At 40.9% G+C, this 26,789-nt stretch overlaps 1 protein-coding gene across 32 annotated transcripts in view; it reads right to left on the reverse strand.

Annotated features, from left to right (window-relative positions):
* Positions 1-362: 362 nt before the first annotated feature.
* Positions 363-26,789, reverse strand: part of LOC122787386 (receptor-type tyrosine-protein phosphatase S-like) — a 3,272,784-nt gene continuing 3,246,357 nt past the window's right edge. For all 32 annotated transcript variants that reach the window (XM_044054059.1, XM_044054057.1, XM_044054056.1 and 29 more), the window contains 2 exons: positions 24,913-25,048; positions 363-2,593 (listed from right to left, as the gene is read on the reverse strand). In XM_044054059.1, the coding sequence (XP_043909994.1) occupies positions 2,525-2,593; positions 24,913-25,048 (205 nt within the window). In that variant the 3' untranslated portion in view covers positions 363-2,524. The remainder of the gene's footprint in view (positions 2,594-24,912; positions 25,049-26,789) is intronic.

Below are 26,789 nucleotides of genomic sequence, written 5' to 3' on the forward strand. Positions count from 1 at the left end.
CCATATAAGTAATAGTTAATTTTAACACTATTGTTAAAGTATTTTAAGAATTTCTGCCATGAAAATAAGGATAAAAATAAAATCTCTCTCTCTCTCTCTCTCTCCTGCAGATTTTAGAAAGCAAGTGTCACAAATGAGCTGTTATCATTAGACGTCATTACGGACTTGGGACTAAAGCAGTTATTTCAGTAACATGAGCTGCATCTGAGTACTTCCATCATGTTCTAATAACTCACACAAGGCACTGGTCACCATCAGGTTTCCAGCTAGCATTATCCTTTGCCTGTGACCAGTAATTTTGTAGCACTACAATTTAAACACTTCTTTCTAATAATCTGAACAGAACAATTTTAGACATTATCTGTGATTTTTGGAGACAATCTTTCTTTAATACAAAGTCAACATATCTACATTACACAGTGGTTTGAAAACCAGTTATTGTTTCAGTCAGAAATAGCAGTTTGAAGGCAATTAGACCTGCCCCCATTACAAGGAACTTGATGCAACTGTCCAAGTATTTTGTTGCAGTACAGTCAGAAAGAGGGCAATTTTTTTTTTACATTAAAGTGAAATGTTCGGAATATTTCTGTTTAATATGATTCTGTCTGAAGTAACTGCATACTGTAGCAATCTTGACATCCAGGCAAGATTTTTGTTTATTCCAGCAGTTTCTAAAGATTATATTTGTCTACAGCCGAATCCAATACCTCAGCAAAGAGGTGGAGAAGATGCCAGTTTGCCTGTACATGATATGTTTTAATGTCAACAGACCTCCTCACCTAACCTGCCAAGGATAATTCAACAGTGGTGAAGGTACGGCCACAAGAAAAGGAAGTGGCAGTGAAGTGGAACTATCATTCTCAAAGCCTTGTGTAACTTTTCATTATTAAGCATGATATGTCTTGGGTAAAAAACCCACGTGACAGATCTTATATGAGCAAGTAAACTGTTAAAATGGTACAAAAAGCAGTATTTTGTAGCAATAACAATCTGCATTGCCTGATCTTTATATAAGAGCCATTACACATAACATTTCTACAGTGAAAAAATAGACTGTCTTTTAACATAATATGAACAAATAAGCATTTTTTTAAAGTTATTGACCAATAGTCTTTGTTAAAAAAGGAAAAATACACTATTCAAAAAAAAAATTATGTCACTTGATATGTTACAAATACATAAATACTTTAAAGAAAGCCACTTACAGCACACATATTTCATCATAGTATTTTTCATTACTATTTACTTGATTTTGAAATTGTTATTCCTGCCATAATACCTGCTGTCTGCATAACATTTCAGACAAATGGTGTCCTTGGTAAAAAAAAATTGTTTCCAAGTCATATAAGGGATGATTTTTGAAGTTTGTGATTACATGGTATCACTGGAATGTTCTTCCAAGGGATGGTTATAAAGCAGTTACAAACCTGCTGTCAAAGTCCCTTCTTCAACAATAAAAAGAAAACCCTCTACATATTACTATGCATTCTGCCGATGCTGTGCAACAAAATCCAAAGCATAAAGTTCTCTAAAAAGAGCAGCAGCTGTGAATATGCATGTGTACTTTAGGGAAGAGGTGAAAGAAATGCTATTAATATACCAAAACACTCCAATAGCAGACAGCAGTATGACCAGAAAGAAAGATGGATTTCTGTTCTGTTTTGTTGCTGGGTTGTGTGGCAGCTGAAGGACTGGTCTCCACTGTTGTATTATGAGTGCAAGAATTCCCTTGGCAGTGTTTACAAGCTGGGGAGAAGAGGAGACTTGGACTGGAAACAACAGATCCCATACTACTACTGTTGCTTAAAGCATCTGCACACTGTGGGGGAGCACTGTAACCAAAAATAAGGCATTAAACACAAAACATTGGGGACATGACTGTAAGCAAAACCAGGAATTAAGCACATATACATACATGGAAATATTCTATAGGAAAAGGAAAAAGAAATGTGATTACAGAATGGAAGCTTACTGGAAGGAAATGCACACTAATGCTGTGAAAATTGTGTCACAACACTGTTGAAATGCACATGGGAAAGAGGTGGCGGTGCATGAAAGCATTCCAGGATGCATTTCAGGAATCATTTAAATTCTGCAAGTGACTTCCTTTAAAGTGGCCCAGCTATATTAGTAAAACAAATCGAATGTTTTAATGCTGTAACCAAAGGCAGGTTCCTTCTTCATTCTTGGCACTCCCGCTGCCGGCTTTCTCAGTTAAATTCAACTTTTTTGTTTTTTGGGATTATTTTTAGGATGCACACTTGTTTATTTCAATGTCCTCCACAGCCAAACACTTGAGGTAACATGAGTAATCCGACACTAAAGGCTCCTGGGCCTGCTTTTCCCACTTTGGGTTACAATATGGGAGTTAGTGATGGGGAGTTCCTTTCAGTGATTATCCCCCTCTCCACTCATGTAAAAGGTACTTTTTGTTTGTTTAGATCAGTTAAATTTTCAAGCACTCTGCATGGCTCACAAGAGATGCGCCAAAACTGAAGAGGTCAGTGGAATCCACAATGGCTTATTACGTTGCATAGTGATCGAAACTTCCCAGGTACTCCAAGGCGGCTTGGTAACAAAACTGATATTCATCCTGAAAGAAAAAAAAAACTGTTTGAGAGATACAGAACTTTACATGCAGACCACATCTACAACTACAAATCAATTTTGTGCATCACAATGCTATGTGCTGCATACAGCAAAGGCCACTTGTTTTTAAAAATTTCCCTCCTCAGGCCATACGCTAGTATATATTGTTATTTCTAATTTTCTCTTGACTCTCCCCTCTAGTTTACTACAGACACACTTTTAGAACTGCAACCAATGCTGATTCTAGTGGACTTTCTAGTGGCTTGGTGGATATGGGCATCCTGAGGCAATGTAGAAATTGCCTCATGCTTTCTGACAACCAGTTAACTCTCAAACAAACTAATACGGTATGTGAGAGATGTATCTACACAATGTCACTGGAGACAAAGCTCTCACATAAAAGTACTGCTAATGTCAATAAGGTTGTCAGTAGTACCCATGCTGCATCCATCACACACAATTCAAAGCAGACATATAGACCCACATATACTGAGGCACTTACATGTAAACTTCCTAAACCACAAATACCTCCTAGACAAAGTACAGATAAGAAATACCCTCAGCAGCCCCAAACACACTCTTTCAAAACAACACCCATTTCAACACATAGAGCTACATCTCATGGAGTCTTTACCTCTAAGCCCATAAGGCAAGTTAACACACAATCCAATATTCTAGTCATTGGAGACTCTGTCGTGAGACACACTGATGTCCCTCTCACCAGGCCGAGTAAGGAGAAAGTTACGGTCAGTTGCTTATCAGGGGCTAGGATTCACCACATTACACATGTACTCAGGTCACTGGACCACAATTACCAATATGACTCACTCATAGTCCATGTGGGAGTAAATGACCTGAGACATGCCTCCCTAGACTATATGAAGAGACATCAGAGAGCTCTTGGAATACGTGTCTCAGGCTGGTATGAGCCTAGCATTGAGCAGCATTTTACCTTCTCCAAGGATGATTCCACAATACGAACAAAAGATGATTGACTTTAATAACTGGCTTAGTTTCTGGTATCATTCTAAGGGGGTGCAACACTTTTCAGCATGGAAGGAGATGATCAACAGACCACGCTGCTTTGCCACAGATGGTCTGCACCTCTCCCCTCTAAGCTTTCGAATATTAGCAAAAACACCATCTTCCCCCACAGTGCCTTTTTTAAGCAATGCCAAACTAAAAGTACTTCCAACATAGCAAATCAATACCAAGAAAATCTAAAGGTATTACTGCTCGATGCTACAAATCTAAACAAAAAACTCCACTCCCCTGGAAGCTCTCTTTACCCTAGAGAATGCTGATGTCTGTGCAGTCTCTGAGACGTGGTTTAAAGCAGCAGAAAGCACACCAACAGTGCAAGGTTATAATGCTTTCCACACATTTAGACCAGCAGGGACTAAAGGTGGAGGTGTCTCTGTTTACATAAAAAATAAATATACTTCAAGGTTGGTCAAACAGGACAATGCACTTGAGCTGCTCCAAGTTAAAATCACCATAGGTAAAATCCAATACCACTTCCTTGTAAGCTATAGATCCCTCTCTATGACCCAGGAAACCCAAACCATGTATTTAAACTTATTAGAAACACTAACCATCCAACCCAATACCATATTCATGGGTGACTTTAATTACCCCACTATTAACTGGGAATCCTATACGACAAAACGTACATGCAGAGAGATTCCTGGACTTTGTAAACACAAACTTCCTGGACCAGACAGTCAATACACCAACCAGGGGTGCAGCCATACTGGATCTGGTCCTCACTAATATGGGAGAGTGCTGCATACCCCCTACTGTAATGCCTTCCCTGGTAAGGTCAGACCACAAAATGGTCTCCTTTGAAGTAAAAATAAAACCTGGACCCCCAGCTCAACTGGGAATATTCAGAAACTATTCTAAGGCTAACCTCCTGCTATTAAAGTGAGAACCTGGCAACATTTCAAGCCCCTATAAACCCTGAGAACACTTCTACCTATGCAGAACTGTTCAGAGAACCCCGGTACAAGCATGTTAACAGCTGCACAGAGGCAGCTGTACCCACCAGGAAGAAGTACAGAACTCAAAAAACAAACCACCCTGGTGAAATCACAAAATCAATCAGATGTATAACAGGAGGTAGAAAATCATGACAAAAATTAGGAGGTTCAGCACCCAGAAGGATAAAAGCACTCTCAAACTAAACAAACAACTCAGAGGATAAATAAAGTATACCAAAGCCAAATTTGAGGTAAATTTGTCCTCCCAGGCCAAGGACAACTACAAAGCATTCTTTAGCTATGTCCCCAACCTCAAAGGCAATACACAATTATGTGCAGAGCTCATTGTAAATGGAGCCACCTATACTGAGTCAGAAGATATAGCAAACCTCCTGGCTGATAAATTCAGCTCCAACTTTACTCCTCTCTCCTCCTCAACCTTCCCTCAGGAAATGTCAAATACAACTCCCGCTACTATCACTAGAAATCAGGTCCTTAATCCTCTCCCCAAGACCAAGAACACTGCATCAGTGGGCCCAGACAATATCTCAGGATGCCTTCTAAATAGCATGCCCTATTATATGTAAAACCATGGAAAGAATTATCATGGAGATGATCAACAGAGATATAGTAAACCTCCAGACACTGGACCCAACTCAGTTTGGTTTCATCAAGGGCATATCATGCCTACTCAACCTGGTGAACTTCTTTGAGAAGGTCACCAAAACAATAGATGAGGGCAAAATCGTTCACACTGCCTACCTTGACCTGGCCAAGGTATTTGACACAATACCCCACTCGGGATGAATGCAGAAAGGCAACAGTCATCCCTCTGCACAAAGGTGGGCCATCTTTAGATCCTAGAAACTACAGATCCATAAGTCTAACTAGTCTTATATGTAAAGCCATGGAAAGAATTATCATGGTGATGATCAACAGAGATATAGTAAACCTCCAGACACTGGACCCAACTCAGTTTGGTTTCATCAAGGGCATATCATGTCTACTCAACCTGGTGGACTTCTTTGAGAAGGTCACCAAAGCAATAGATGAAGGCAAAATAGTTCACACTGCCTACCTTGACCTGGCCAAGGTATATGACACAATACCCCACTCGGGCATTGTTGACAAACTCAAGAGGTTCAGTACAAACCTATATGTCACCCGGTGGATAGCCAAATGACAGCATCCAGGCCAGTCACAAGTGGAGTCCCTCAGGGATCAGTCCTTGGACTGTTCCTTTTTGGCATTTACTTCTCAGAAGTCAAGGCCAATGTCAGTGGTCTCTGCCTGACTAAATTTGCAGATGATTGCAAATTAGGAGCCATCACTGAATCTCACACTGACACAAATGTTCTCCAGGAAGGACTGAAACAAACAAATAACTGGTGCTGGAGCCATGGACTAAAATTAAATGCCAAGAAATGCATAACTGTATCCTTTGGGAAGTCATCCATAGCTGGTAGCTATCATATTGACAACACACCCCTTAGAGCTGACCCAGTAGTCCGAGACTTAGGGACACACATAGACAGTAACCTAGCTTTTGATCATTACCTGTCTACAGTGGTCAGGAAATCATTCATGTTGTGCACTTATAAACAAAGGTATGGCATTGAAATCTAAGGAAGTCATTGTTTCACTGTATTTGGCATTCATCAGACCTATCACTGAGTATAATGCACCTTTTGGCATGTACCTAACCAGGCATATCCAACAACTGGAATGTCCACAGAGGTTCCTCACTAAAAGAATACAGGGCATAAGTAATATGTCCTGTGCAGACTGCCTCAAGGCCCTATCCCTGTACTCTGTCTCCTACAGGCTTTGAGGGGAGATCTATGTCTGGCATACAGGGCATTGTCAGACCCTACTCTAATGGACCTCCTGCAATTCCACAAAACTAACAGTACCAGAATTACCTATTCTAAAGACTTAAACCTTACCTGTGATATAAATAGGACCTGCTGGAGAGATAGGTATGTATCCTAGAGGCTACCCCGTCTATGGAACAGGCTCCCCATCCATGTGAGGCAGAGTTCCTCCCTAACGCAATTCAAGCACAACTTGGACAATTGGATGGGAAAAGTACAGTTGTATACACTTACCATAAATGTAGATGTTCGAGTGTATTCACTGTTGCAGTCATCACATTTGGGTTATCCCTGCCAGGGTAGCCCTCGGCCGGCCCGAATACCAGAGACTTAGTATTTCTGCGTCCATTGCTGTCGCTTGAGGACTGACACCAGGTCATCAGTGGTACAAAGTAAAGCAGCCAACGCCATTATATCAGTTTGTCTTGCCCTAACCTGATGAGAGGTAGGGGAGGAAAGGCACAGACCAAGAGGTTGACCCAGGGGAAGGATAGGGCATCCACTTTCCAAGCCATGCAGTGATGCTCCCTGGTGCAGAATTTGCTGAGCTGGTGGTTGGTGTAGGAGGCAAACAGGTCGACCTTCGGGGTTCCCGATTTATTAGGAAGAAGGTACTTCTGTTGAGCTGCCACTCATGTGGGTCCAAAAGGTTTCTGCTTAATTGGTCTGCCAGGAAGTTGAAAGAGCCTGGTAGGTATTGTGCTATCAGGTGTAGTTGCATGGAAGAGGCGGTGAGCCAAAGGGCCATGGCCAGCCTACATAGAGGGTAGGAGTGAGTCCCTCCCTGCTTGTTGATATACCACATCACAGTGGTGTTGTCTGTTTTGATAAAGAGAACCCGTGGAAAGAGAAGGGGTTTGAAAGCTATCAAGGCGTGCTGCACAGCCATTATCTCTTTTTGACTTGATGTGCAGGGGGATTTAGTGTGGGCTCCATTGGCCCTGTATGCACCTGCCATCCAGGTGTGCACCCCAAGCATAGTCTGATGTGTCTGTGGTGAGGGTCTGGGGAGTGGGGAGAAGGGCAGTCCCTTGTTGTGGGAGCATGCTGTTGCCCACCAAAGAAATTCCTTTCTGAGGCAAGGAATTATAGGCAGAAGAGTTTCCAGGTCTTGAGAGTGTTGACACCAAAGGCTGTTTGGGTACCACTGAAGTTTCCTCATATGCAGTCTGGCATATGGAATGAGAAGTATGCAAGATGTTATGAACCCCAGAGCTTGCAGGATTTTCCTTGCAGAAAGCTGGGGCCTGGTGGCCAGTTGAGAGAAGTAGGCTGACAGGAAACTTTGTTTCTCTGGTGTAAGGTATACCATCTGGGATGCTGTGTCCAAACGTGCTCCCAGGAAGACTATCCTTTGGGTGGGCACCTGTTTTGATTTCTTTTAACTGATTGTGTAACCTAGGGATGTTAGTAGGCTCTTTACAAAGGCCAGGTGTTTGAGGGGGCTTTCCTGGCTGTCTGCCTGAATAAGGCAGTTGTCTAAGTAGGGGTAAATTTGAATAATTCTTTGTCTGCAAAAGGCAACGCCTGGAGACTGGCATTTTATGAAAACTCTAAAAAGATATTTGTGCGAGTCAGGGACTCTGTAGTACCTGTCTGGTTTTCTGGGTCATCCCTGAAAAGGAAATGTATATCAAGTAGGCTGACCTGCTTAACCAATATATTCTATGCCTTGAGTCAGTGAAAATAGGTATGTTCTAGAAAATAGCAAGTAAAAGGTCTGCTCTGCACAAAACCAAATTACTGAGCCAATTTTTCAGTTGAAATTGTGAAAAGAAAACATTCAGTCAATAACTGTACATATTTAATTCTTGTACAGCTACTGAATGGGCATGAAACAGCAAAACACATCCACATAGCTGCACAATTCAGAGAAACAAAAAATAATTTTGCTGCTTAAAATGTCTTGGATGGAAAATGCAGGAAAAACTATGAATTTATTGTAGAGCTCTGCTATATTTCTTATCTTCTGAACCAATGTCAGAAGTTTACTACATTTCTGACAACACAGTGGACCTGTACATATTGCGGTATTAACACTTAATATAAATGCTCAAGGCATTCTGGTCTTAAGAAGCACAAAACAGAGAGACAAGAGCTGTTTTTCATTAAACATTTACCCACAAATGCAGAATGACACCTAGTTAGGAATATCATCCCATATTACTTCTAAATCTTAAAGCTATACTACTTCACAGACCAGGTATGTGACAGGTATTGCCTGGTTTAATGACTGACTGGAGGGAGACAGGGGCCTAGCAGCAAGAGATGGTCACTTAAGATGCCAGAGGCCTTAGGAGTTCCACAGTAGCTATCACTGGATACATTTGGGGTAAATGTAAACCACAATAGTCTCCCTTCACATACTGCTACTTCTCCTCATAACTTTGGAATAGCTAACCTGAAAAGCTATACAAAATGCTTGTCAACACATTCCAGTATGCCCACCATATTTATTTGTAGACCTAATCAAGCTCCATCACTTCAAACTTTTGCCCATAGCTTTTTGAATCTTTATACACTGCATTCTCATTATGGTTGGCAGCCTTTGCAAGCATGCAACTATGTTCTCCTTTTGTACATGGACTCTATTACATGACCAATCAGTAAAGCCAAACTGACTGAATCTCACTTATGATGATGTAGGGTGTTGCCACCGGTGCCAGGGAGAATAGGGCAGTGCATGTGTAACATATGTCAGCATAGTTAGTTGGAGTTTTGTAAATAATTGTGTGTCATTTGACTGTCACACTGACTTGTACAGATGCTTGTGTTAAAAATGTATCAAAAGTGTTATTATTCCCGATTAAATATTTGTTTAAACAAAGAATTCTGGAAGGGAAGAGTAGAAGTTTTTGAAATTGTTCTATAGCTTTCAGATACTGCAACAGATCTTAGCAAAGCTCCGAGTGTGTATTGTACCAGAGTCAGGTAACCAAATGTGATGTCATTCTATAACCAGTACTGAGAGGATAGAACTCTCACAGCAGTTTGTTTTCTGTTTAGCTTTCTTTGGAACCTGATATAAAAGATCCACATTTCAATTCAATTCAGTTTTACTCAGAAGCTCAGCACCTTGCCTTGTGGAAGTAAGCATCTCAGCATCTAATCTTACTTTGCTGTATTAATAAAGTTAGGTAGGAAACAGTTATTTTTAGACGGTCAGGAAATACAGTGAGATTAGTTAAGTATTGTTTTTCTGCATTTGTCTGAATCTGTCCAACAGTGTTATTTTTATTTCTCCTGTGATTGAAACTCTGGTGCTTATTGTATGTAGATATTTAGTACTCTCATGTTTTTTATTTTATTATTTATTATTAAATATTTTTTAACTTTTCATTGTGGCTGGTCTTTTAGAGAATACTTTTAACATCTTGAGAGCATTTTATTTTTAGTGACACCTTGGCCACTCCGAAAAGCCTTGCTGCTTTGGTTACACTCTACCATTTATATCAGTACTGTTTTATTCCGTATGATTGGATACTCTTGTAAGAGCCTTAGAGTGATTGACTGGTGGCAGCATGGTTACCTTATAGTCTGAGCAGAAGAGTACAGCTAGTAAATCTGTGCCAATCTTTCCCAGGAGAGTGAGAGTGAGTGAGTGAGTGAGTGTGTGTGTGTGTGTGTGTGTGTGTGTGTGTGTGTGTGTGTGTGTGTGTGTGTGTGTGTGCAAGCCAAATACCCAGGTGTGGGTGTGTCAGCTACTTGGAACGGGGACACAGTGCTCCAAAGTAAGTCGTTTGGGATCTGGAGAGAGAGAGCGTGTCCAGGCCCAGTTCTGGAGTGTGTTCCCTGTGTGGTCTTTGGGGAAACTGTGCTTGATGCTGAGAGCTGCATTTGAAAATACTGTGTAAATCCATTACTGTTCTTAGCGACAGTCTCTCGAGGTGTCAGTGGTGAGGATTGAGGTTCCTTGATTACTAGCCAGGAGTAGAGAGGCCGCCCCACCACTTATCAAAGGTTTAATCCAGTGGGAGTCCCATCACTGTGTAGTACATATGCTTTTATTGGCAAAATCAATTATTATAGTAGAGATCATGCAAGAACTGGGTAGAGGGAACAATCAGTTTAGCAAAGCACCAGTTGTTTCCCTTTTTCTGAGTTTTTTGTGCAATCTTGGAGTTAGTACGCAAGTAACAGGGATTGTCGGGGGACACTCTCACAAGGCATGCATAGGGGATCGCCCCTTGTAAAAATGATCGCTTTGGTAGTTATCATTTTAAAACTAAGTGTGTAGGTTTATTATTTTAAAATTAACTATGCGGGTTACATTTTCTGTTAGACTGCTGAGACTGAGGTGTGCACCTGCTCAATGATGGAGCTTTTCAATGTGTGTGTGTATGCTATCACTCAGGTGGTATTTTGCAGTGGTGAGTCATTCAATCTAGAAGATGTCGTATGTTGTTTGGCTTGCACTGATGTGCTGGTAATCTGTTTCAACTACATAAATCATATCTGAAGCCATCATTACATATACATTTATATTTATAATTATGGGTGTATCACTCTTCGACTGGGAAGTCCATAATCTCCAACCTTGTGCTCAAGGAGAATGGTCGCGAAGAAATATTTTCATTTTGAAAGCCTGATCAGTATTTTATGTTTTTCAAATATTCCTAACATGTTCAACATATATATCCAATCTAAAATACAAAATAACCATTTTTTGTGGTTAACACAAAACTGAGTGTGCTTAAATAATGTACTTTTTATGTTTTTGCTTTTAATGTCTTTGCAATACTCATAAATTCTACTACTAAGTAACTTCTCAGTCTTTTTATATCATATATTGTTTACCCACTGGCAAACTAGTTGGTCCATGGAAATCACTTTTAGAGCATAAGAAACAGTATGGCAGATATGGTTGAATGTGACCAAATTTCCTGGCAACAACGAGAACATGTCATTTTAACTGTTCCCTAAACTTAAAGCATTTAAGATTTAAATAATACAAACCAACATACAGCTTTAGCAAGATTAACTTGTAATTATTTATACATTTTAACTATAAACTGCAAGTGCAGTGTTTGATACATTGCACATTGATACGTGTCATATGATCTTGGTGGGGTGTGTACATATTATATACATATATATGTGTCACCTAACACCATGGCAGTTAGTATGGATAAAGTCCTGGATTCAAAGGGATGAAAATTGTTGCGTCTTTCAGCTTTTCCCGGTTAGGGGTCGCCACAGCGGAACTCCAGTCCGCTAATGATTGGCAGTTGATTTTTACGTGCCGAGTTGCCAGCCCTGACGCACAACCTTCAATGAAGGTACTCCCATTCACGCATGTCTCCACGCAGAAGACGCTCTAGCTGAGAGTCGAACTGGACAGCATCTTACTGTGAGTGCTCAACTTACTTCAGTGTTGTTTGGATTTCTGAATAAAGCGACATATTTTTACCTACGCCTTTGTGGGTTTTTTGGTTCCTGTCAAGATTTTCCACTGGTTAGTTTTTTTTCTGGTTATCTACTGTATGATTCCAGTTATTCTCATTTTGGACAGTTTACAATTATTGACTACAGGATCGGTATGAACAATTATAACTAAATGGGATAGGTTATTTCAAACATAAAAGGGGAAATTGATTAGGCTTAAAAAGGCCCATCAGGGGCAGGTAGGCTAGCAATGAAACTACAAACAAATTATTGACCAGATGGACGATCAACTGTACAGCATTACAACAAACTAGACAATGATACTATATGAATGAAAGAGTGCCATGAGAAGCCTGAGATTAATTTCTAGGTTTACATTTACAGGATTCAGACTGACTTGGTGAACATCCTTTAAAACGATCGCTGGTACAGGATGCACCAAATCGTTTCAAAAAACATGACTTTATATTCTGCATCCCAGCTCAAAATATAAATAGCCTTGCTTTTTGCCTTAGAAGTCCACACGCTGATACTTCTGGCCAAAAGATACAGTTAGACTGTAGTGAACACATCGCTTTCCTTATTCCTCTTCAATGTTTTCCTGCACTCTCATTCAGAATGACCAACTCTATCGAAGATGGAACTCAGGTGGTATCAGATCTCCTGGTGGTTAAATAAATCTATAAAATGGCAGATGTTTGTCAACTAGTGATCCAAAATCAATAAGACACTCCACACGTGTCCTGTATAAAGGAAAGGACTATATCCTGGGCCTTTCAGATACCATCCTCTAATAACTGCTTATACGTGTTACTTCTATGTAGTCTTGGCATTCAAAGATAGGGGGCCTTGCTGTTCCTCAATTATCGCTACTGAAATCTTTTCTTTGGGACATCTGTCAATCCAGACTATCAGTTAGGAAACTGGTAGCTATCAAGAAAGTACAGTTCTGCACACTTACCATGAATGTAGATGTTCGAGTGTATTCACTGTTGCAGTCATCACACTTGGGTTATCTGCCTGCAGGTAGCCTTCAGTCAGCCCGAATGCCAGAGACTTAGTATTTCTGCATCAGATGCTGTCACTCCAGGACTGACGTCAGGTTGTCAGGGGTATAAAAATAGGCAACCAACGCCATTACATCAGTTTTTCTTGCCCCAAATGTCAGGAGCCCCCTATAGGGACCTAAGTTATGGTGGGGGAAAACACCACCAGTAAAAAGTAAATGCCAATACCAATACCCCTGAAAAGGGGGGCTAGTAAAAGGCATAGAGATTTTAGAGAGAAAACCAGGGGCTGGAGGGAGGGAAACCAGGATTGCAACAGTGAATACACTCGAACATCTACATTGATGGTAAGTGTACACAACTGTACTATGTTCTTCATGTTTCACTGCTGCAGTCATCACACTTGGGTAAATTCCCAAAGCTGAAGAAGGGTTGAGGCAGTCAAGAAGAGTTAGGGTTGGCTAGAATGCCTTGCAGGACTGCTGTTGCAAAACCTGCCATGGATTTGGAAAAGATAGGCAGGTGGTAATGCTTGGTGAAGGTATGTACAGAACTCCAGGTAGTAGCTTTCAGGATGTTCCTGGTAGAGAGTCCCCTGAGGAATGCTGTAGAGGTAGAGGTTGCCCTAGTGGATTGTGTTCTGACCCCCTGAGGGGTTGGTTTCCCATTGTGCTTGTAGCAGAAATGTATACAATATGCTATCCATTACTTTGAAATGGCCTTGCCCTCTGCCCCTGCTGCAAAGCTGAGTAGTAACTGGTCAGATTTTCTTAAGGGCCTAGTCCTATCAAGGTAGAATCTGAACTGTCTGTGCACATCCAAGGAGTGCAGGAACCTTTCCCCTTTATTTTGAGGATTAGGGAAGAAGGCAGGCAAATGGACAGATTGGTTGAGAGCCACACTGGACACCACTTTAGGCATAAAGGAAGGGTTAGTCCTGGGGGAGACCCTGTCAGCATAGAAAATAATTAAGGGTTCCACAGCCATAAGTGCTTGCACCTCAGACACTCTTCTAGCTGAAGTGATGGCCAGAAGCAAGGGTGTTTTCCAAGAGAGGAATTTTAACTCTGCTGACCCTGCAGGCTGAAATTGGGTAGCGTGAGCTTTTCCAGTACAAAGTTAAGGTCCCAAGCAGGGGTGGGTACTCTCCCTGGCGCCCTTAAGTTGTGTGCCCCTCTCAGGAACTGTTTGATGGATCTTAATGGAGGAGAAGGATAGGCCTCTGTGGAGTAGATCTGCTAGGTAATCCAGGATGAGGCAGGGAGGGCAGAGTTGTGTTCTCTCCTTTAGACTGAACCCAGGAGCAGTACCTTTTCCACTTATCAGCATAGGATTTCCTTGTACTGGGTGTTCTGGCTTCAATAATGACATCCAGCACATGCTTGCTTAGGCTGGTTACTGGGGAGAATTCAAGGAATAAGCCAAGCTGCAAGATTTAGGGTTTTCGGTTGCGGATGCAAGAGAGCAGGGTTGGGTTCTGGTGTAGGTGGCACCGGTGACAGGCTTCACAGGAGTGGGTACCAGTGTTGGCGTGGCCAGTCTGGGACAATCAGAATTGCCCTTGGTCTGTCCTGTCTTATCTTGAACAATACTCTTGAGAGGAGGGGCAGAGGGGGAAAGGCATAAATTGAGAGATTTACCCACTGGAAGGATAGGGCATCCACTTTCCAGGCCCTGCTGTGTGGTATCCTGGTGCAGAATCTTCTGAGCTGGTGACTGCAGGGGGAGGCAAAGAGATCCACCTCTGGTGTCCCCCATTTCTGAATCAGAAGGTTGAAGGTGCATGGCTATAGTTGCAACTCGTGTGGGTCTAGGAGATTTCTGCTTAAATCGTCTGCCAGTGAGTTTTGTTTGCCTGGCAGGAATTGAGCTTGCAGATGTACCTGCATGTCCAATGCCATGTTCCATAGGGCCATGGCTAGCCTGCAGAGGGGGTTCCCCCTGCTTGTTGATATACCACATAATTGTGGTGTTCTCTGTTTTTATTAGCAGGTGTCCTGGTGAGAGTAGTGATCTGAAAGCTGTCAGAGCATGTTGCACAGCTAGCATCTCTTTCTGGTTCATGTCCAGATGCATTTGACTTGGGCTCTAGTGGCCCTGAATGCACTTTCCATCCATGTATGCCCCCCAGGCATAGTCTGATACATCTGTGGTTAGGATCTGGGTGGTGTGGGGTTAGGTAAAGGACAGTCCCTTGTTGTGGTTGCATGCTGCTGCCCACCAGAGAAACTCTGTCCTTAGACAGGGTATTATGGGAACGACAGTTTCCATGTCCTGAGAATGTTGGCACCAAAGACTTTTTAAGTACCACTGAAGTTTCCTCATATGAAGTCTGGCATATGGAATTATTAGGATGCATGACGCCATGATCCCTAGGGCCTGCAGGATTTTCCTTATGGATAGCTGAGTTCTGGTGGCCATTTGAGTAAAATAGCCTGTCAGATAGGCTTGTTTTTCTGGGAGCAATGGATAAGCCAAAGGGAAGTGCAGAGAACTGATAATGCATAGATCCTGCCCTGAAGCGTAGATATTTTCTGCATGACTCCCTTATAGGGATGTGCAGATAGGCTTTTTTTAAGTCTAGGGTAACTAACCAGGCATCTTTGGCTAGCATAGGTAAAAGCTGATGCAGGGTTAGCATTTTGAATTTTGGTACCATCAGGAAGATGTTGAGAATTGAAAGAGCTAGGATTGGGCGCCAAGTGCCCTCTTTTCTGGGTACCAGGAAAAGTCTGGAATAGAATCCTTGACCTATCTGTTCCGCAGGAACTGGCTGAATTGCCCTTATAGACAGCAGGGATTTTACTTGGTTTCGAGCCTCTGCCCACTGGTTTAGAGGGAGGTCTGGAAACCCTTTGGGGTTGACAGTGAGTGGAATTACAATTTTTACCCCTGGGATACAATGTTGAGGACCCATCAATCTTTGGTGATGGGAATCCAGTTTTTTGCATGAGGGGCATATTTTCCTCCTAGTGGCACAAGCATTTGGACAGAGGAGGGGGGTGGCATTGAGAAGTCATTGGGAATTCTTTCCGTAAGGGGGTGGTTTAGCACTCCCTGCTTTAGAGGTGGAGGCACTCCATTGCTTAGATCTCTGCATACCCTGACACTGTAGTCGGGGGGGGGGTCTGTTTCCCCTGGGTCTAGTTTGAGATGGCCTTGAGGGGGGTGGAAAGGACCAATGTTTCGAGGGGCAATGCCTACTGAATCTAGGAGGCTGTACTTGTAAGAATTCTTTGACTGTCTGCAAAGATTTAGCTTTTTCTTCCATCTTTTTAAGAACCTCTTCTGCTTTGGTGCCAAACAGATTGTCCTTGTTCAAAGGAGCATCTAAGTAACTTGGATTTGACATGATCTGGCAAGGTCTGCTCCTTAAGCCAAGCATGCCTTCTCAGTACAGAACCAGTGACTGCTGCACTGCAAGATGCTTCTAGGGTGTCAAAGCCACACTGCAATGTATGCTTGCTGACTTGGCTTGCAGAATGCATAAGCTCTTGCAATTCTTTATTTTCTGCACAGTCTGTAAAGATAGCTATTTTTTGCTTAACAAGTTCCATAATATGTTATTGGTACTTCAGTATGTGAAACTGACAATTCAAAGCCCTAATGGCAAGAGTTGCAGAGGTATATACTTTCTTACCCCATCTGTCCAAAGCTCTGGAATCCCTGTCCGAAGGGGTGGGATTCTTAGCTGTAATTGCCTTGACACCTTTGTGCCCCTGGGAAATAATCTCTGGATCAGCAGTAGGATTTTTGAAAAGAAATTTGTGAGAGTCAGGTACTCTGTAGTACCTGTCTGGCTTCCTAGGGGCAGGGGGTAAAGTATCAGGAATAAGACTGGATTCCATAAAGACATCATCAACAACTTCCAGGACTGGTGGTATTGCTAAAGGCCTGTGTTGTGGCAAGTCTAGAAATTCTCTGAGTCTCTTTTTGGACTGAGGATAGTCTTGGCATTCCCAGTGGAAATGCTCTCTTAAAGTATGGAAGGTTTCACCAAAAGAGAAATCCTCTGGAGGAGAGGCAAAGGGAATGGATTTCTCTGCATCAGAATCCTCATAAGCAGATAAGGGCATATCTTCATAATCAGAAACCTCAGATTCGTCGGACTCTTAGTCTGTTGAAGAAGCTGGGGACTTGTCCCTTTTTCTCTTAGCAGGGGAAGGCTGACTTCCCTAATCAGCATAATAAGGTCTTCTGCCATTCTAAGCATTTTAATTTGTGGCAAGGGAGCAGGTGTGCACTTTGGTCATCGGTTTTCTTTGCATAGCACGTACCCTTGGCTTTAGAAATTCAGTAGTTTTAGGCAGAACTGAAGTAGTCGGTTTGTGTCAAACATCGGAAGTACAAGAACTTCCTCAGCAGCCAGTGCCTGCTCAGCGGCTCTGGACCCATCCAAGAAAGAGACATCCGCCAGTTCCAGCTTAACGGAAGCATCGTCAGCAGCTCTGAACCTGGGCAGTCTGTCTCTGTCTTTATCCTTACTTTTTTTGGAATATTAGTAGTCGGATGGCTTACCGAAGCCATTTCGTAATACGGAGATCAAAAACAAAAGTATTTAGCGATAATAAGGGCCTGACGATGAATGGTCCAGGTATTGAACAAGGCACAAAACCGACAGCGAGGTACATCGTGGTCTGGGCCTAGACAGGAGACGCAGTAAGAATGAAAATCTCGGTGTGGTATTTGCTTTCCACAGGCAAGACAATTATTAACTTTTTCTGACATCAGTTAGAGCAAGAAAAAAAGGAACCCCAATGGGGTACTTAGCTTTAGAAGACTTCAGGATGATCCAATTAGTAAACGAAAACTCAAAATTGTAGCGGCCGAAGGGCATTTGCGAAATGCTTTTGCTTCAGGCTCCTCGGCAAGAAAGACTGATGTAATGGCGTCGGCTGCCTGTTTTTATACCCCTGACGACCTAACATCAGTCCCGGAGTGACAGCATCCGACGCAGAAATACAAAGTCTCTGGTATTCAGACAAACTGAGGGTACCTGCAGGCAGATAACCCAAGTGTGATGACTGCAACAGTGAAACATGAAGAACATCGGTCTTGAATATTATCACAGGTTTGTATGAACTGAAACTCCTTACAGGGAAACCCCGTGCTCAAAAAGGCTGCTATCTTTACCAGCAGGGTCTCTGGAACCTACATCTTGATTACACACTGGTCACGAATCATCATCCTTAAAGGAATCCTGACTGCAGTATCTACCCCATACGGTGTAAGCTATTACGCCAGTTTCCAACTTGCTGACTTCCTCAGTGAAGGACAGAACACGCACATAAATTCTACTTCAGATTTGCTCTTTGTTTCTGTGCTAAATAAGAGAAAAGGAAAACATTGTGATCCTTTGTTTCTTGCAGCTCCTTACATGTGGGACAATCAGTTCATGTGACATGTATGCCCACCTGGAATGCAACATGCCTTTAGTAATGTTACTAGAGTAGCACAATTAACAGGTTCAGTGCACCCTGTTTCTAGCAAGCATCTACCTCTCCACTGGAGGGTTCTGCTCTTCCCATATTTTACATATATGCAGCACAATGGGGACATCTGTGAAATATGCCCTGATGTCCACATCATCATACTTCTGGCAGCAGGAAAAAATTTCATTGCGGTATTTTCCCTGTCTGACTTGCTACTTATTTACTTACTAAACTGTTTATCTCCCTTCCGGAGTACCTTCAATAACTGAACTTGCTCAAGTTTTGCAAGTGAATGGTAATCAGGAAAGCTACAACAATTATAAGCTTATTGCAATTTCTGATCTCTGACAACCCATCACATATGAACTCTGGTTTGCCTACTGTTTACTGAATATTGTCTTCATACTGCTTCTCAGGTCAAGAAAACCTACTCCTATTTGTGTCCTTAGAAGCAGAAAAATATGACAAATTATATCCAGCTCTCTGATGTAAAGTTTTGAGGAGTCCTCATTAAAAAAATATTGTGGCAGTTAGGGGTAGTTGCTGTAAATCCTAAAGCACTGTAAGAGTCAGTCATGCAGCACTCTTATTTCCAGTACTTGGGCCAGCTTACATAAAAGATAATTTCCCATTTGTCCTTTGTCTCTTGTTTTGAGAGGCAGGACTTTGTGATAATTATCTTAAAAAATAAAAATAACGGTGAGTATATCATTTTTATTTCTGTAATAAAAATTTGTAGCTCTTCTATACTTTTACTTTGGCAGCAGCAGCCTACTAGTCTTAGCTGGAAAACAGCAGTAACTGAGATAAAGAAAACACTGAACATGTACAAACAAGTCACATTTTCACTGTCTTGGAAGTTATTCAAATTTCTGCTTCCAGAAGCTATCAAGCTGCTTTCAGTTTAGATTCAGAGCTCATAGTCTTCAAAAATGTATCCCCTAGGCAAAGGTTTACTACTCCCATTAGATTCTTCTTGCAATGATTTATTTATTTGTTACCTCAACAGACCTTTGAGCAAATACTTACTTACAAAGGCTTTATGTCAAGACAGAATATGGAACTGAAAAAAGCCAGGAGGTAAAATAAACCTGGATTACATCAGTGGTAATGATGCCATACTTACATATTTTAGTGACACAGCTTGCAGCGTTGTACAGCTTAAGTACAGAGGGCTGAAAAAATGACATAATAAAAATGGATTCAGATGAGGAGAATGTAAGTGAGCTAACTGATGGTACCAAGTTCACTGCTGCTTTGGGTTTTAGCATAACAGATTGAGATGAAAATGGGTGAGATGTGTACAGGAAGCTGAACTTTTTCTGCAGTGTGCCAAGTCTAGTCAGCTGCTTTGACAGAGGCAATATAGTTGATTTTACAGGGTAGCCATATGAACAAGCAAGCAAATGAAGTGCTAAAGTCTTAGGAAGGTTTCCCAAGGTAACTTGCATAACATAAGCATAATACACTTAATCAGATAAATATTCATTCATTCATTTTGTGATACTTTCGTTATTCTTTTCAGGTTTGGGGAAGATGTAGCCTATTACATCATTCAGTTGGTATGTAGGCAACCGATCCTGGATAGGATGCTAGCCTGCCATAGGATACAACACTTGGACATCCTCACGCACTTATTGCATGTTGTGAGGGGGCAGTGCTGTACCACTGTGCTGCTCTTTCATAAAACAGGCATAATTATAATTCTACCTACAGAACAGAGTACAAAAGTGCAGTACTGTAACACTCTTAAAAAGCAAGCGAAGGCCTCAAAAATAAAAAGTAAATAAATAAAAACATTTTTATACTTTCTTGAGCAACTAAGGACTTAAGTGGGCAACAATCTTTGTATGGGGATACTGAGAAAGAAAAGAAATAATGACACTTCAGGTGATAGAAGGATGATTAGTATAAATGCCTGCAAGTGATTCAGCTACCAGGAAATTTGAGGTATGGAATTCAGTGGTAAAGAATCTGTTAAGCTGTAGGAATATTGAGTGTATTAGAGACAGGAGCTTTAATATGAGTCTGCAGGCTTTTGAAGTACAATTTTAAACCAATAAGCTTTATAATACAGTTATGTTAAATGCAAATAAAGCATGACATCTGCATACTTACTCTAATATGTTGTGTCTTGTTTTTTCAGTACTGCTGTCAAAACAGTAAGTTTGCGTTACATGACTTTTCACTGTATAGCACTCTGCACATAACAGAGACACTGACAGCAGACAAAGGACCACATGTCCTACCTACACTGTCCATTATTTACTGCATAAGGTGCACATGAGGTAGTACTTTACCAAACAGTTTAACCCCACCCAAAGTCTTCATAATGAAAGACCTAAGCTTGTCCCTAGCATGCTTGAATCTATTCACTGCTCAATCCTGTTAAGTTTTCAAACTGCTCCTGTCATCCAATATTCTGTTAAATAGTTATACTGCATCAACAATGAGCCATTCACCTTGCATACTTGTACTGCACCCTCATGTTCTCATACATCTCATATCCACTTGAATTGTGGATTCTCTGAGCTACTTAAAAAGTTTATAGCATGTTCTCCCACTGTTTCCTTTTATCAAAGCCATAAATAACCTCTTTCAGCCATTCCCATCTTGTCTTAATTTAAGTCTTAAATGTGGCAGACAGAAAGACTGTGACACTGAGTTGTTTGAAGGTGTCAGCTAGAATTCAATACCGAAAAAAAGAAAAACAATTCAAGGTTACATATTTTGAAGGAGAGGACTCATGAAATTAGTTATTTGTTAGAAGCCACAAAAAAAGCAACAAATGAACCAAAACCAATAAAAAAGAAGAATGCCAAGCAGCAACAGGACCTGGAACAAACTGGCAGCGATAGTTGTAAATAAAACCGTTTTAATAAAGTAAAATACAGGTACACACTTTAAAACAAGCGCTTTCGCCCGGTCAATACCGGGCTTCTTCAGAGTCAAAAATGTTGATTCTGAAGAAGCCCGGTATTGACCGGGCGAAAGCGCTTGTTTTAAAGTGTGTACCTGTATTTTACTTTATTAAAACGTTTTTATTTACAACTATCGCTGCCAGTTTGTTCCGGGTCCTGTTGCTGAGTGGCATTCTTTTTTGTTTATTTTTTATTTATTTGTTAAAAGAAAAAATCCTGTGGATAGAAGAAATATCTCTACTCTCTCTTTTTTCCATGTTACATTCTGTTGAAAATCCACCCTCTCTCCTTTCTGGTTTTCCCCACTCTGGCAAATTCATTACTTAGGCCTATCCAGCATAACAGCTAACTTCTTTTCTCCTCCCACTCTACAGCTCTATTCCTGCTGCTACTACACTCACAGAGATGCCTATGAAGCAACTTCCCCAGATGTTTTCTGTTTCACTCTACATCCTTCTGTTCTACTCATCCATTACCTTGGTCTGTTCCTTCTCATCTTGTACAAGACATTACATTCATTCATCAGACTTTGTTCTGCCTTGCTTTGCATGCATCTGAGTTCCTTCAGCATCCATATTCAGGTAAAGTAAGTTTTTTTGCCAAACAGTTAAATTAACAGGTTGGCAAACACATAACTGCTTCACAAGTATTAACTCACGCTATTGCAGCGTAATTAAAGCTAGACCACAAAGTAATGTACATGCCTCCTGCCAAAATATTAATATTAAGGCTATACATATGGCATCAGCTTAGAATTCCATCCTCAGGAACTTTTTTTTTTTTTTACATTTATTTTCAAAAATGCTGGGAAGCAAACTTTTATTTTTGTGGAAAAACAAAAAACTTTGTTCCACAGATTTAAACATGACATTTAAAGCATCATTATATAAAAGTATTAATGAAAGGTATTGTTTTTATGGTCAATTAGAAACTATGTGTCATTTCTTGAAGGTAACAGAGTTAAAGAATTCTGGAATATTTTTAGAAAATAAGAACATCGGTTGTATGTCATTTAGATTGTTATGGCAGTGGAAAGCCAAGTAGTTTACTTTATCTGAAACATTTAGAAGGATGTATACCTTCTGGAGAATCTGGTGTGCCAGATGTGCCAAGGTTTTATATAATAAAATAAGAGCTATAGGACATACTTGTTTACAAATGCTGTTTTTTGTACGCCACCACTGTATGTCTTTGAAGTAGACCAATGCTATGTAATTGTGAAGATTTGTAGCAGTAAATTAATTAAACCTCTACTCTTTTCGAAAAGTGCAGTCAGATCTTTTACATCCCGTGCTTGAAACTATTATTTTGAAACTGCAGATATGGTATATTAAAGAATGTAAGATATATATATGTTAAAGATGACATCACTTCGCTCACCCAAGAGGGACTTCTGGTACACATTACTGGGAAAGATTCTGTCCTATATTTTAGCAGGATGGCTATCATACCTCTTAACTGCCTAGATTTTCGCAAAATGTCCAGATTTTTACCTCATATATTTGGTCTATTTATCATAAAATTTGTAGTTTTCTGGCAAATCAGTGAGAATTGAACTTGTTAAATAATGACAGACATAAGAGTTTCAGAATTCATATCCTTCAGAAAATGCATGCTAATGCAAATCCTGTTATTCTAGCGACTTTCTAAGTTTATAATGGCGATAATTAAAATCTGCCCTATTGGGCCTTTGACCCCCCCCCCCCATTATTTTTGGTTTTGCCCAGATTTCTTGGGCAAAGAGGCTGAGAGGTATGGCTGATATTTTTTCTAGTCCTTACTTACTGAAAACAATGACTGAGTCTTGCAGGATATACTACACCAGAAACCTGTGAAGATAATGAGTCAAGTATTGCTATTATTTTTTTTTTCAGCATTTTTGTCTTCATCTTCAGACTGATGTTACTACATTAGCTGTACTATTTTTTCATGAGCTGTTTTACATCAACTGTGTTTACTGTCTTGTGAAGCAGTTTAGCTTGTACATGCTAAGCACTGTGTTTCCAAATGCCTTTATGGTTGGACTGTGTATATTTTGCACAAATTTTATGTAGTAAAAAGTACTGTCAAACTGAATTACTGAACCAGAAGAATCTAGTGAACTCTGCTTCATGGAACCAAAAGCCAATTCACTGTTTCCCAGACTAAGAAGAACAGAGTAGAAACTAGCTTCTATATAAAAGTATCACCTGGCAACAGCTGATAGGAAGGATTGCATAATGCCAAGGAAAGAAAACAGACTTCAGGTCAGCTTTTTTTCTTTTGTCCGGAGGGGTATGCATTAACAACTCATGAGTTTCTCAGTACTTTCTGTGGTGCCAACAAAACAATCAGTCACTTGTTTGTGGATTACTACCATCAGCTCTGTCTTGTCGATGTGTCCGATATTCAATTAGTAAGTAGATGCTTTTCTTTCCTTTCTATTCTGCTTATCTGTATCAGTGTAAAATGAAGGAAACAGTTATTATCCTACATTTATCTTGATTCTGTATGGATGAAACTTTGTTTTTCTTTCTCATTTAACCAATTAATGCTAATGGATGCCTTTGTAAGAAAATAGGATAAATTCCAGCAATCTTTCTCTACCCAAAAAGCCTGCAGAAGAGCAATTGCACTGTGATGTAAGCTCACTCTTGCTGTAAATCTTTTTTCAGCACAGTTGCATTGTGGACTGCTGTGACATCTACCTTTTAACGGACTCCCAAAATTCAGGCTGCATGTGCTGAATAGTGGAGAGGTAAATCCTACCAGCAACTGTTGGGAGGCATCATACATGATGCTCAAGCAAGTACCCTTACTGAAGCTTTTGGTATTCTCTTGTAACTACACATAACAAGGGTAGCTAAGACCCTGCTGAATGTGCCTCAAGGGCCAGAATTCCAGAGGAGCTGGAGTGCTCCTTCCTTTTTTAGGGTATTGATGCCATTATGTGGGCCACAGACACCTAATGTCACAGGGCCAGATTTCAAAAGAACTGCTCTTGGTGTAAATGACTTAGTCCATTGCAAGCCTGCTCCAATTCCAAAAGACTTGGTCTCGGAGTAAGTGATTTACTATAGTGCAAGGGGTAAGCTTTCATAGAGAGTCTTTTAGAATCAGACCCCTAACATTCGGTTAGTCATAGACATTTATTCACATTTCAATTCAGCAGGCTGTGAGCAGAAAAGTCTAAAAAATTAAGAAAATGTAAATGATCAAGATGTAATGCATCACCTTTGCATTAAATATGACTCTAAACAGGACTGAGAAGGCAACATTACAAAATAATGCACTCACTTTAAACCACAGCTGAGATGGAGGAGGAACACAAAACCCATGGTGAAGTGCTTGCTTGGGGGAATGGACCTTTTATTTTCTTTTTTGCTCTTCAACTTAAGAATTGAAAGATGGCAGACTGGGAAATAGCACTGAACACTGGATGAGCCAGCTACAGCTCTGTGCACGTGCCACTTTTCACGATCATTTGCAAGATGGTACCACAGTTATCAACATGCAGCTGTCCACTGGTGTGCTGCTGCTGCAGCTTCCTATCCAGAAAAACAACATTCTGGAGGAGCAGACATGATAATGCAATGACAGTAAAGTTGCTGTACAATATATAAGTAATAAATCACCAATATCAGTTGAATTCTGAAGGGCTAAAACCAATGTACAATAGCATTCTGTTTTTTTTTTTGTTTTTTTTTTATCAGTTCCAAACATGATACTTATTGCATCCTTACCTCTGTCTGCACCATGGCAGGCCTCTGTGTTCGTAACATCTTGACTGTCTGGAAAATGTCTACCACGCCCTCATACCGCATTCTCTCTAAAACAATGCTTAACGTGATGAAGACACCAGTTCTACCCACTCCAGCACTGTCACAAAAAAAAAAAAAAAGAGAGATAGAGACAAGTGAATGCTCTGAATCCGTTCACTTCTTGCAGCAGTATTATGGTATCTGTAACTCTGTGATGTACAAAGCAGCACTTATTGATAATCAAACAAATGAGTGCTAGAAAATAAAATCACATTCTAAACTTATCTTATTTCACTGTATTTCTGCAAGATACATTACATTACTGAACAATGGCAGGTCTTCAAAGAATGCATGGAGAGAGCAGACATATTAGTGATAAACAATGGATTAAAATGTTACACATGAATTTAAAAAAAAACAAACAGGCTCAGGAAGAACCCAGTCACTTGACAGTAACTCAGGAAAGAATGTTCAGCAGTGTGCATCTGAATTGTCCTGCTATCGTTGGGTACTCCTTCCTTATCATTTCTGTAAGCAGTATAAAGATGTGGACAATCTTACTCCCTCAAAAAGTTATTTTCTTGTTACAGTTAGCACTACAGTGCACAAAGCTGATGCACTAGTCATAAATAAAAAAGGTCTTGCTAGATGTGTCTACAAAATAATAGAATAACAGCACTAGTGATAAGATCCTGTGTCAAACAAATGGCTGCAACAGGTTACAGAACTCATTTAGTCAGGGGTATTTTGGTCGGCAGGTTCAGTTCTTGAACATGTACCAAGAAATACAGTCAATGTGAACATGATCTATCAAAGCAAAAAATGAAGCTCAGCTGCACAAGATAAGCCATACCTAGAGTAGGAAAGGCCAGTTTGTAGTTACATTACACAGTTCCCCGGATAATATGGCCTCTGCAGACTTTAAACAAAATGTCTTACAGTGCATCCCTGCACTCAACCTGGTCGAAATTCACACTGCAATAATTGGTTCATATCTTATACGCTGCTGAGAGGCGACTTGTGCCTGGCCTACAGAGTAGTCTTGGACCCTACCCTAATGGAAATGCTGCACATCTGCAAGTCAAATGGGACAAAATTTACTTGCACTACGAATCTTAACCTAGCCTGTGACATTAACAGGACGTGCTGGAGACAGATGTGCCTCCCAGAAATTACCACTCCTCTGGAATAAACTCCCAATTCATGTAAAACAGAGCTCCTCAATGCCCCTATTTAAGTGTAACTTAGACAACTAGATGGGAGACTGTAAATTTAACCCGGGGTGTCACCTATGTCCCTCTTGAACAAAGGCAGTCGGTGCCGATTCTATGATTATAGACCATGCAACTTGGTCAATAAGGGAACAAGGGTATAACATGGCTAGGCTTATAAAAGCCCTATGGCCAATAGCCTAGTAACCTCCTATGAACCTATGACAGTACTCAGACTTGTGACAGTACATATTTCTGATCTTACTACACACAAGGGCAGTACAGCACTGCAAGAAATTATTGCTACTGTACCAGGTTCATAGGTGTTTACTAGACTAATGATCACAAGGGCCTTTTTAAGCCTAGCCATTCATCCCCAATCTCTGACAAATTCTGCTACACATGATAAGTGTAAGCAGGGGCTTTGGAGGTGTAACATTTACAAGCAGGAGCCTGGAGGATGGACCATTTACAGGCTGCCTGTGTCCATTAGAGAGACAGGTGCCAAATCAGGGATGAACTCCCTGCTCCCCATCCAATTGTCCAAGTTACGCTTGAACTGGGTTAGGGAGGAGTCTGCTTCACATGGATGGCAGCCTGTTCCAGAGAAGGGGTAGTCTCTGGGATACATACCTGTCTCTCCAGCAT

The sequence above is a fragment of the Protopterus annectens genome, chromosome 13.part0 (genome assembly GCF_019279795.1).
Source record: "Protopterus annectens isolate FY-2018-M chromosome 13.part0, PAN1.0, whole genome shotgun sequence".
Classification (NCBI taxonomy): Eukaryota; Metazoa; Chordata; order Ceratodontiformes; family Protopteridae; genus Protopterus; species Protopterus annectens.